The 13,213-nt window shown below is 38.0% G+C and overlaps 1 protein-coding gene across 4 annotated transcripts in view; it reads right to left on the bottom strand.

Moving 5' to 3' along the window:
• STIL (STIL centriolar assembly protein) overlaps window positions 1-12,406 on the bottom strand; it is a 68,524-nt gene extending 56,118 nt beyond the window's left edge. For 2 of the 4 annotated variants that reach the window (XM_032846642.1, XM_032846645.1), the window contains exons 1-6: window positions 12,204-12,406; window positions 9,908-9,994; window positions 5,984-6,091; window positions 3,000-3,112; window positions 2,489-2,676; window positions 1,266-1,513 (exon numbers count right to left, since the gene is read on the bottom strand). In XM_032846642.1, the coding sequence (XP_032702533.1) occupies window positions 1,266-1,513; window positions 2,489-2,676; window positions 3,000-3,112; window positions 5,984-6,091; window positions 9,908-9,951 (701 nt within the window). In that variant the 5' untranslated portion in view covers window positions 9,952-9,994; window positions 12,204-12,406. Of the gene's footprint in view, window positions 1-1,265; window positions 1,514-2,488; window positions 2,677-2,999; window positions 3,113-5,983; window positions 6,092-9,907; window positions 9,995-11,675; window positions 11,952-12,203 lie in introns of those variants that run through there. The other 2 variants (XM_032846644.1, XM_032846646.1) reach the window with 2 other exon arrangements.
• Window positions 12,407-13,213: the final 807 nt, after the last annotated feature.

The raw sequence follows: 13,213 nt of genomic DNA, 5'->3' as shown, positions 1-13,213 counted from the left end.
GAATGTGGTCAAGGAAAAGGACAATGTCACAAATTAGATAATTCTAGGTAAGAAGGGGCAAGGAAGACATGTAATTAGATAGAATATTGAACATCTTGGGTTACTACTAACATGCCAAGGGGTCACAGAAGGAAAATTTAAAGAAGGATAAATTCATACTTCACTAGTAGGTGGGCATGGGTACTAAGAAAAACTAATTTTTTGGTTAATTTTTTAAAAAATTCCCATGTCCCAACTGAATACCACTTATTACTCCTAGAGAATTAAATGTTTCACTTAATTCAAACACTTATCAATATCACCTTTGACCAGACCATGATATTGGAACATACACACTTTTCCCTTTGTACCACTCCAACAAGAACATTGCTCTGGTCAGCATGCAGGACTCAAAAATAGGACTTTTCTTGCTATTCCAGGGACCCTCTGAAAAGAAAACCCTCTCTTTTTCTTTTCCTCTTTTGAAGAGGCATTTTTAGAGGACTGGACTTGCAGTTGAGTGTATCTTGGCAAACATTTTCAGCTCTAGAGACCTAACAGGAACTAGGGTGGAGTCAGTGGGAAAGGAAACCAGAAGTGAGTTGCTTAGACTTTAAAGCGGAGGGTGCTTCCATTGTCTAACCTAGCTCAGTAGACAATAGATAAAGAAAGTGGATGAGGATTCAGGGAAGCAGCCCTGCTGAGAGTCAGAAAGCATGCAATTTGGCTTCCACTTCCTAAGAAACTAAGAGTGGTGACAGAAAGCTGGAGAGGATGCTGCTCCAGCTGTGTGGGGGAACTCCACCCTCAAGTGGTTGACAATTTGGTAAGCAAGAGTACTACGAATTTTATTTAGCTATCTCCTTTCTCTCTCTGCCATGCTCATTATTCACAATTAAAACAAGTAATAAAACAAGCAAGTAATAAAAAAATTTTCAGCCTCTGTAGGCTCATAGTCTTAAAAAAAAAAAGACAACAACCCAAACCTAGGCAAAATACAAAGGGCAAAATGACACAGAGGATAATGCCTCCTAATTTCAAATCACGAAATACAATCAATTTTAAATATAAATTTTACCATTTATTTTTCTGGGGATGATAAGCCACAACTCTGAACTATATTCAAATAAATTGAACAACTTCTTTTTTCACTTTCCTTGGCTATTTATCTAGCCACCACAGATCTCTGGCATATAAACTGAATGCACAAATATCTCATATGATGTGAATGCCATGAAAACATACTAATGTAACCAATATTTAAAATTAATTTATCTCTTACTTACCCAGATTTATAGGTACCTTGAACTTGAGAAATATTCAGATTACTACTCAAGTTTCTTGCCAGAGCTGTTGGAATAATGGGGATGGGCTTTACAGGTGTGCACTTAAAGGTGTTTGCCAGAGTTACTGCTGCCCAATGCAAATCCAAATCCACAATGTCCAAACTTTCCCTGGAAGTGATATGAGCTCTTAGGGAAAGCAGTTTACCCCAATCCAAGGAATCTTTGCTACATACATGGTGCTGCAGAGCCTGAGGAATCAATATTATATAATTACTTTAAAACTTTGAAATTTGTCTGTATCTCTAAATGTTCTGCTTCATACTGGTACAACATATATACATCTTGATCTAACAAAATTAAACAATTTCTGATTTGTAACATTTCAATTCTGATTTTTTTCCATGTGACCAAAAAGTTACATGAATAATTATGTCAAAGGAAGTAAGATTTACTGTACCAAGTTCCATTACATATTGCCCACTTAGATGTCCCAGCAGCATTTAAAATTCTTATTAGAGAATGTCACTTCCAGTAAACATTCATCACACGAAAAAAATAGATGTAAACTAACTCCAACTCAACTAAGAAAATCCAAAGTCCATTCTTCTTTAATTATTTTATTTCCACAAATTGTCAAGTCAGTTCTTCCTGCATAGTTGCTCAGGCCCACTGTGTCCTTCCTAGACATTCTGCTACCACTCTTCTCCAGGCTAATACACATTCTCGAACACACATCTGACTACAGACTTGGCCTACCTACTCTCTCTAACTTCAGTCAGGCTGCCCTATCAGATTAACTATCCTTGATTTAATAGTATTTCCTCTTTTCCGAAACTTTTAATGACTCTACATAGCCCATATAACAAAGTTCAAATTCCTTAGCCTGGCAGACAAGGCTCTCTACAATCTGGCCAAACTAATAGTCCAGTCTGATTATCCATAAATGCAGCAAAAAATCTATACCCTTAATATTACCCTGAGCACATCTTGCATTTTGTTATCTTGGTCATACTGCCTTCCCTTCTAGAAAACTACCCATACATATTACCTCCTTAAAATTCTTGCCTTCAGAAACCCCATTTAATCGTATTTTAGCAACAATCATTCAACCAGAAATTAATTATGAATACTTGTTAAATATGGGTTTATTGAAATACAATATAATACCCATAATTTGATACTTGGGTTCAATTAAGAATAATCAAGTTATCAATATATCTCACCTTAAAAGCTGAACTGAAGTCATCTGCATCATGAACTATTAATTCTTTTGAACAAAGTCCATGAGTATGAATTTTGCATGGAATCACAAAGTCCCCAGGAAGAGAAGCAGTAGGGGTTCTCTCTAAGCATTCAGGTACTTCTCTACCAGGATCAAAACGATCTACTGTCAATGTCACACTTTCTTCATCTGAAGAACAAAACAGCAGTTATTATAAATAAAATTTATGATATGACAATAAAATTTTGAAATCAACCAAGTAAGCCTACTATTATAACAAAGCATTTTGTTCATACTAATAGCACACTAAGCTCTTATTTTAAAAAATGGCTCCCATACATATTCTTCCACCTGACCTGTGAAGTCTGTGATAGGCAGTGTGAAGTTTTACTTACCTTTATAAACTTGGTCTATTGCAAAGAAAATTAGTACAAAGAACATTACAACAATTGGTTGAATTTGAAACACAAATTCTATTATAGTTATAAAAATATTTTTTTAAAGTATATTACCTTCATCTACTATGAGAGAACCAAGTAAAAAGCATGGCAGGTTTTTTTTATTCTGCTTAGCATGACGACAAGCCAGTCGGATGGTCTTTTCAGTTACTACAAGCTTTGGATTTCTGAAAAATAACAAAAGCCTTTTATGAATATGGTAGGTCTGATATCCTAAAAAACCCTCCTGCCATGAAATGCTGCCCTAAATATAACATACATTTTTTAACACATACAGAAAAGTCACTGTTGAGAAATCCTAGGGTCAAAGATGGGCAGGAGTTGGGGGTGCATAGGGAGAGCTGCCTGGAAACCACAACTGAAGTTAAGTAGACGCTGAAGTTATAGTCGTTCTCTGAGCATTTGCTTAACTTTACAAACCAGAGCAAGGTTCAAGAAACTATGAGGCTAGCCTCCTGTTTCTATAAATAAGATTTGGTTGAAATACCACATCTGTTTGTTTACATATGGTCTATGGATTTCAGATCCTAGTATTATTGAATGTAGAATATATAAAACTATGATTAAAATGTGTAGGGCAGCTGGGTGGCTCAGTGGGTTAAAGCCTCTGCCTTCGGCACAGGTCATGATCTCAGGGTCCTGGGGTCAAGCCCCACATCGGGCTCTCTGCTCAGCGGGGAACCTGCTTCCCTTCCTCTCTCTGCCTGACTCTCTGCCTACTTGTGATCTCTGTCAAATAAATAAATAAAATCTTAAAAAAAAAGAAAAAAATGTGTAAAGATATATAAATGGGACTCCAATATATGAGCAAGGAACTAGATACTATCAAAAAAGATGAGGCAAATTTGAAAAAGAACCACAAAGAACTTGCAGAAATAAAAATATAATCAATTGGGGCGCCTGGGTGGCTCAGTGGGTTAAAGCCTCTGCCTTCAGCTCAGGTCATGATCTCAGAGTCTTGGGATCGAGCCCTGCATCAGTCTCTCTGCTTGGCAGGGAACCTGCTTCCCTCTCTCTCTGCCTGCCTCTCTGCCTACTTGTGATCTCTGTCTGTCAAATAAATAAATAAAATCTTAAAAAAAAAAAAAAATATATATATATATATATAAAATCAATTAAAAAATCAATGTAATGAACAGGGGATAGGTACATGAATTTTTACTATCCTATAAATTTTGCATATATATTATAAACAATCTTTGATATAGATGGAATACTTCCACATGTAAAAAACCTAAACATACAGGTTAGATGGCTAAGTATACCTAAAGAGAAAATTAGTAGAGTTGAAGAAAAAATTACCCACATTGTAGCTCAGAAAGATAACAATAGAAAATGTAAAAGGTCAAGAGACATCAAGAAAAGAATGAACAAGTCTAAGAAATATTTAATTAAACTTCCACAAGACTGTTGGGTTTTTTTGTTTGTTTGTTTGTTTTTTTAAGATTTTATTTATTGGGGGCGCCTGGGTGGCTCAGTTGGTTAAGAAACTGCCTTCAGCTCAGGTCATGATCCTGGAGTCCCAGGATCATTTCCCTCATCGGGATCCCTGCTCAGTGGGGAGTTTGCTTCTCCCTCTGACTCTCTCCTCTGTCATGCTCTATCTCTCACTCTCTCTCTCTCTCAGGTAAATAAATAAAATCTTAAAAAAAAAAAATTATTTATTGGGCCCCTGGGTGGCTCACTTGTTAAGTGTCTGCCTTAGGCTCAGGTCATGATCCCAGGGTCCTGGGAATGAGCCCCACATTGGGCTCCCTGCTCAGTGGGAAGCCTGCTTCTCCCTCTCCTACTCCCCCTGTTTGTGTTCCCTCAGTCACTGCGTCTCTGTCAAATAAATACGTAAAATCTTAAAAAAAAAAAAAAAAAGATTTTATTTATTTATTTGAGAGAGACAGAGAGAGTGTGAGCAGAGAAAGGGAGGTGACTCCCTACTGGGCAGAAAGCCTGATGTGTGTGGTTCCATCCCAGGACCCTGAAACCATTACCAGAGCCGAAGATGCTTAACGAACTGAGCCACGCATGCACCCCCACAAGACTGTTTTGTTTTTTTTTTTAATCAGTGATACTATCCTTCTCTGCCAACTGGTTTAGAGCTTCATTATGTTTTGACTTGTATCTCTCCTTTAGTTCCACTGAATCCATCATCAAATACTATAAGCTATTTCTTCAAAAAGCCTTGTTTCATTCTTTCCTTTTGATCTTAATACTGCTACATTGCTCTAAACCCTGATAATAGCAACCATTTATTGAATGCTTCCTATGTTCCAGGCACCATGCCAACTGCTGCTTTACAGAGCCTGTCTCATTTAATCCCTACAAGAGTGCTACGAAACAGGTATCATTATTCCATTTTCTAAATAAAGAAACTGATCCCTGCCTACTTTACTGAGGTTGCATAAATAAGAAGTGGTAGAATCAGGATTTGACCCTCCAGGCAGTTTGACTCTAGTTACAAAACTTTAAACAAACCACTAGGGCATAAATCGATGTTGCTTAGATTACAGAAAACCATCCCACAGCTAAGCTAACTCCAGGTTTTCCCCATTATGACCCATCCTTCCTAGAATTCTACTTTCAACAAATAACTCCCTTATACACAAAATCATAGTGGATCTCTATTTTCTATTTCTTTAAGCTTAAGTTTTTATATCTTTCTTTCAAGATCCTGCCCTAACCATGATTTATATTCCTTCTAACATGATCTATCCACTTAAAGTTCAGTCTTCTCAATGTTTTACAAAGACAGCATGCTAAAGCACAATCAAAAACCCTTCCAGTTTTTATTATATTTTGTCTCTTGAATTCCTATAATACTTAGCAATTTAGACTTGCAGAACATTTTAACTGTGAAATTAAGATTACTTCTCAAAAGCACAAGAAATAGATTTAAGAAGCAGTAAAAGAGATAGTTTGAGCAGAGTTTCTGAATAGAAAAGTTTAAAAAAAAAAGGAATTAGTTATAGTAATCAACTTTGCCTTACACATCCTTTTGATTCCTGTTTCTACTGGTTTGATTTGAAAATAGAAACATCTTATACCTGTAGTAATTGAGGTGTAAGTAGATGAAATCTCCAATTGGGATTGGGTTCCAAAGTGCATATTTTGATGGAGGAAAGTAGAAAGGTACCATCCTGCTTGAAGGAAACCTTAAACAAAAAAATGTTTAAATCAAAACACAATGAAAAGCAAACTTAGCAGAAATTTTATAAGAAGCAGTTTAACATTAAATAATGGAGCTTTTCAAACTACTTATGTTAATTTTTTTAAAACTTAAAAATATTTTTAAGAAGTAAAAAAAAGAAAGAAAGAAAGAAAGAAAAAAAGAAAAGAAAAATCCTTGTAACTTTACTATCAAGAAAATAAGCACTCGGGGTACCTGGGTGGATCAGTGTTAGGTTAAAGCCTCTGCCTTCAGCTCAGGTCGATCCCAGAGTCCTGAGATCGAGCCCCGCATCGGGCTCTCTGCTCAGCAGGGAGTCTGCTTCCCTTCCTCTCTCTGCCTGCCTCTCTGCCTACTTGTGATCTCTGTCTGTCAAATAAATAAATAAATGATCTTTAAAAAAAAAAAAAAAAAAAAAAGAAGCACTCAAAATTTAGGTATAGCTTTTTCCTGTCTTTTTTTTTTTCCTATGCTTACATAAATTTACATACACACGTTTCTTAAAAAGAATGGGAAAAGGCACCTAGCTGGCTCAGTTGGTAGAGCATGTGACCCCTGATCTCACAGTTGTGAATTCAGGCCCCATACTGGGCATGGAGCCTACTTAAAATAAAAAGACAATAGACGGGGGTGCCTGGGTGGCTCAGTGGGTTAAAGCCACTGCCTTTGGCTCAGGTCATGATCCCAGGGTCCTGGGATTGAGCCCCGCATTGGGCTCTCTGCTCAGCGGGGAGCCTGCTTCCCTTCCTCTCTCTCTCTGCCTGCCTCTCTGCCTACTTGTGATTTCTGTCAAATAAATAAATAAAATCTTAAAAAAAAAAAAGACAATAGACGAATGAAAGAATGAATGAATAAATAAATAAATAGGGATCAATCCTATAATATCTTCATTAAGTAAGAGAAAAAGTATAAACCATGAAATTACATTTAAATTTAAAATTCTATCCTTCTGAACTAATTCCTAGATAATATCCAATAAAATTATGAAAAGCACAAAAACTTAATATAGTCTTAATTTTTCAGTGTTTCTAAACTTGGGTCCTATCACTTCAGTTTAATTGTTACCGAAGCATCAAAAGGACAGCATAATAAGTAATTCCTTAAGCAAACATCCTAGATACAGCGTAAAGCAAGGTTTCAATGTTAAGTCATCCAGAACACAATCATAAAGTTTTTATTTTACGTAAGTGAGTAACATGAGAAAACCATAAGAAACAATGGAGAGAAAGGACTGAGGAAAAGATACCAGCCAAAGTCCCATGTAATTAAATTAAGAAAGCTCTGACAGGGAGTTAACTACACCAATACACTTGCATGGTAGTAGACTATTCAAAAGCTGAACTGAAAGATTATTTAACATATCATGTTTTAAGAATAGCTCATTCTAAATCTTCCTTTCTTGTATCATCTAACGAAGCTTCTCAACTACAAAACTAGACTGTTTACTGGTCACCTACTATGTACCAGGCATCCCAGCAGGCACTTTACATACACAATATTTCTCACTAAAACTGCTCCAGAACCACATTATTATCCATTTTATAGATAGCAAACAGTAACTTTCCTAACTTTATACAATAATTAAAGTAGCAAAGGTGGGCTCCGAATCTAAGTGTGGCTGATTTCAAAACTTATACTTCCAGAAGCTGAATGGTATAGAGATTTAAAACCTGGGTTCTATTTCTGGCTCCACCACTATTCCTAGCTGTGTGCTTTCAAATCCATGTCTGATTTGAGCTCATAATATCTATAAGAAGGATCTTTAATCTCCCTTTTTTGAAATGAGGACATAGTCTGAGATTGAGAAATCTGTTCAAGGTCACAAAGCTAGTAGGAACAAACTGTCAGTTTATCTGTTTCTATATTTAATATATTTATCACTTATCAGTTGCTGAGAGGCAGCATAATGTGGTGGGTAAAGCAAAATGTCTGGAAATCAGTTGCTTAGGTCTGAAAACTCGTTTCAAAATCTGCTAGCTCTGTGACCTTTCTCACGTTATTTAATGTCTCTGTGCCTCAGTTTCCTCATCTGTTAAACAGGTAATACTTGTATCTGTATCTCCAGGCAGTTACACTGAATATTAAATGAGTCCATATATGTAAAGGGTTTAAAGTAGAAGTCACATCAGGTTTAAATCCTGCCCCATATCACTTACCAACCATATAACTTTGGATTGGTTAATCTCTCCATGTCAGTTTCCTCATTTTAAAAAAAAAGGCAGGGGGATGAAGATAATAATAGTACCTATACCTCATAGGTTTGTTATAAGGATTAAATAAGAATAATGCACATAATGTGCTTAGCACAGCACCTGGCACATAAACAATAAATGTTGCTATTAGTTGTTTTCTTAATCTAAAGTACATAGTAGACTTTAGAGGCAGGGGAAACAGAAACATCTTGAAATGTGGCACAAAATTTTACATGTATGTATTTAAGTGTTTTATCATATAAAAAGGGGATTCATGCTATCAGATATTCAAAGCGGTCTGCAACCCCTAAGTAATTCAGAACTGTTGCTCTCAGCCCAGAGATTATTGAAAACCAGAGGTCGGGGCACCTGGGTGGCTTAACGGTCAGTTAACGGTCTGCCTCATGCTTAGGTCATGATCCTGGGGTCCTGGGATCGAACCCCAGGTCAGGCTCCCTGCTCAGTGGGGAGTCTGTTTCTCCCTCTCCCTCTCTCCTGCTTATGCTTTCTCTCTCTCTCACTCTCATTTAAAAAAAAAAAAAAAAAGGAAAGAAAGAAAACCAAAAATCATTAAATAAGTAAAAAAACTAAGTTGAATATATCAGGAAAAATCAATTTAAATTGCATGAGTATATTATCTTACCTAGAATGTAAGGAATGAATTTGACCCAAAAATAAAATAGAAAAGATAATGTATTGACTTGTTGCAAGTGCAACAAGTTCCTTAAAAGAACAGAAGTTGACAAATTTTCAAAGAATAAGAAGTACTAATAGGATAAAACAGAAGGGTCAAAATTAAGCAAAAGGAATATGATAGCCTCTTTGGGTCACGTTTCCCATTGTCTTCATCAAAAACATCTGGTACAAAAGAAAAGTACAGAGAATGAAGGTAACTCACGGATATAATTATACTATAGAAGAAAAAAAATTCACATGTCAGCAATAATTGTCCCTTTCTCGAGGGAAAAAAAAGAACAATAAATGATCCAAACAGCTAAATAACACAAGCCAATCTGCCTTATCCCTACAGTATTGACAGACTGAGAAAATTAGGGGACAGGTGGCAAGCTCCTCCTTCCCATTCTACATGAGTGGGAAAAGGCTTAGGGACATTTAAAGAAACTTGGTATATCCAGTGTGAAATCTTCCATCAAGGATTAGGGTTTAGAAAAGGGAAGGAACCCAACCACTTTCTCATTTGTCTAGGATGTAAATAAATATGTATATGATTTTTAGCCTCAGGAGCTCGGGTTCTATTTCCCATCAATAAAGATGCTCCGTGAAACCAGAAAAGGGAAGGTGGGAATAAAACTAATATTTACCAAGTGCTTACTGTGTGCCAGACCCTTTACCTTAGTAATCTTATTTAATCCTTCACAATAATTTCTGTTACATAGAGATTACTATCCCCCATTTACAGATGAGGAAACTGAGGCTTATAGAAGTTAATTAACCTGATCAAGGTCACCCACCTACCAAGTGGTACAGATGGGACGTGGATCCAGATTTTCCTGACTTGAAAGTTTTGTTTTGTTTTGTTTCTATTCCAACCTATCTTCCCAAGTTATGAGAAGCAGTGAAAAAAACATTTTGTAAAAATGCTTCTATACCTTGTATTCATCTGGGGCCCTGCAAGAGAAGATGTAGGCTCCATGACAGCTGGTGAATTATGTATTCGATTTCAAATGCTCAGAATCCTAAAAAAGTAAAGAAAATGTTACTAATGAATGATTAAAAAAAAAAAAAAAGAAACATGATTTAACCACATATTAACAGTACAGACAAAATTAGGTTACTTGTATGAAGTACCTTCATCTATAGATTAGTAAGAGAAAATGGTTGTGGATTCTGATCATTTTCATACTTTATAGTCATTCTGCCTATAAACTAATGTTAATATTAATCTGGGCAGCAGGAAGTTTTTAATATAGGAAATTTTGGCCAAAAGCCTCATAATATTCAAAAACTGCCAAACAGTACATAGGAACAACAAACTAGATATTTATTGAATCTGTAATGAAGTTAACAAACCTTAAATCTTCTGGAGATAGAAGACAATACTGCATCCCTACAAACAGACTTGTTTTCCTACAGAATCAGTGATCCTTTTTTGGTCTCACATGCCCTCTCTGGGTACTTCTCATCTATTCCCATTATACTGTACATAGCAAACTCCGTTTCCACCTCTCTTCTCAGTTTCAAACCTGTATTTTAAACTGCCCACTGGATAGCTCCATCTAAATATTATCAAAGGAAAATACAGAGCTCATAGTCTTTTCTTTACTGTTCAGTATTTCCTTTACTCTTTTATTAGGTCTTAGCGTTCTTTAGGCGCTGAACATTCTATTTCAGTCCTAGCAAGAAGGAATTGTCTGAAGCAAGATAAGGGAGGAAAGAGTTATTAATGCAGGTGCAGAAGAGATTTTTTCAGATAAAGCCAGAGGCTGAAATTATTGACTAGAAGAAAATCTTGTTTAAAGTGCTCTTGTAAGGTTGACTAAAAAGTCTCTCTTGGAGATATCTGGACTTCATGCATCATCTATGGAATGAAGGCTTTAATCTTGAAAGCCCTTCTATGTCATTTGGTTGTCACGCATAATAGTATTCAGATCAATAACTGTAACTCTAGGAAGTATATAAAATGCCATTTTACTTCAATAAATGAAAGAGTCTTAAAGCTCCATATTTGTCTCTTCTTTCTTTATGTATGAGGGCAAAAAGATGATGTTGATCTATTTCTCATTTTAAAACAATACATGAGTTTATTCTGACAGCATCACGCAAGCAATTAAAGCCAGTGAAACTAAAACCACCTAACACCTATACCTAGCAAAACACCCTCCTCAGATAATGGCATCATCCTTTATCAAAATGGAAACCCTCAAGTTATCCTTACCTCCCCTTTCTCCCTGTTTCCCGATATATATTCTGCCTTAACATCTCTAGGACCTTATTTCCTGACTTCATCAATTCTCACCAGATTTACTGAAAAGTCCCCAGAATGCTCCCAGAAGGGTATTTTTGCATATTTGACTACATTATTTTCCCTGCTGAAAAAGCTGATGGCTTGGGGCGCCTGGGTGGCTCAGTGGTTAGGCGTCTGCCTTCAGCTCAGGTCGTGGTCTCAGGGTCCTGGGACGGAGCCCCAAAATCGGGCTGCCTGCTCAGCAGGGCTCCTGCTTCCCCCTCTCCCACTCCCCTGCGTGTGTTCCCTGTCTCGGTGTGTCTCTATCCAATAAATAAAATCCTAAAAAAAAAAAAAAAAAAAAAAAAAAGCGCTGATGGCTCTTCTTTATATACAGAAGAAAGCACCTTCACAGTCTGGTCCACCTTATTACTCCCCTTTATCCCACATTCCAACCAAACTGAACTACTTACAGTTCCCCGAGTTTGAGCATCTTTGCACAGCCTGTTGCCCTGACTTGGAATGCCCTGGTAAATCATCATCCTTCACAACCCCAATCGAATGTCCCTGGCTCTGTAAAACCATCTCCTGGACACCACAGTGATGTGACCACTGCCTGCGTTCACACATAGCATTTTCACACAGTATTGTTGACACACTATTCCCAGGAGACCGCGGACTTCAAACTTTAACTGACCCCTTCACTACGTAGCCACATGAGCTGGAAGTGAGGAATGCAGGAACGAGCACACTTCAGCCGTCAAACTTTCACCTTTAAATGGCACGTTATCGACGGCAAACCTCTTTCACATACCTAATGACAAACCATTCCTAGAGAATTCGTGGTCCGCATGACTGATTCCTCCCACTAGTTTCCCTTCACGTCATCGGCGCCAGGCTCCAGGAGGGCTGAATCCACCAAAGGGCCCTGAAAGTTCCCACCGTCCTCCTAGCTTCGCTGCCGCCCTTCGAGAGAATCCAGAACAGAAAGCCCCACTCACCGCTTCCTCCGCCCAGTCGGGTCTGTTTGTTGGACCGGAACAGCAGTAGGCTCCAAGGAGCGCCTCCGCCGCCTCCGCCCCGCCTGCGGGACGTTGGGGTCGCGGGAACCGAGGCGGCAAACAGCCTCGAGAAACCAAAGCCCGCGCCGCGCCTACTGATTGGTCAGAAATCCGACCCGTCAGGGGCAGGGGCGGTGCCAGAAGCAACACGCACGGTCGCCGCGACGTGTTGCTACACCAGCCAATCAGCTCTCCGCACCAATCCGGCGCTTGGCCAATCCCAAGCCTCATTGGAGAAAGAGTGCGCCACCCGTTCTCCGAGATCAGATACCGGAGGATTTAAACACTACATTTTGGTCAACGGTTAAGTTCCGGGGTGGGGTGGACCTTGCGCACGCGCAATGACAAGCCCAATCTGGTGGATGCGGGAGTGGCAGAGGAAGTCGGAAGTGCTCTTTCCCAGATTGTCGCCGAGCGATTAGAAGCGGACAAAAGTTTCTACTTAAATGGACAAAAGGGAGGGAAGTTCGATTCCTTCTAGTTTCTTAACGAAGAAGACTCTTCTCCTCTCAATGACAACAACAAAAAGCTTGTTCCTTACCGTTGAGTAAAAAAGAACATGATTTAAATTTATAAACCATTTATTCTTGGTTTCTACAACTAATGTTGGTAATTGAGCCTTCTCCACCATTATTTTATATGATTGTCCTCCAACAGCCAAAGTGGGTATTATTATCGCTAATCAACATGGGAGGAAATGTTAGAAATCACACAGCTAGTTAGAGCAGAGTGATGATTTGAAATGCCACTTAACCTTTCCACTATATTTCACTTATGTTAGTTTCCTGAGCAATATGGGAGTGTCAAAGTGTGAGATGCATCTACAGATTGTATTGTTCTGAATAAGCGTCCACTCTTTTGAGGGAGTTAAAACACTTTTTAAAAAAGATTTATTTATTGGTCAGAGCGCGCAAGCACCGCATCAGGCAAAGGAGAAGCAGGCTCCCCAC

This window comes from Lontra canadensis, unplaced genomic scaffold (assembly GCF_010015895.1).
Source record: "Lontra canadensis isolate GAN:19392208 unplaced genomic scaffold, GSC_riverotter_1.0 scaffold179, whole genome shotgun sequence".
NCBI lineage: Eukaryota > Metazoa > Chordata > Mammalia > Carnivora > Mustelidae > Lontra > Lontra canadensis.
This window is presented reverse-complemented; position numbering and strand designations above follow the sequence as displayed.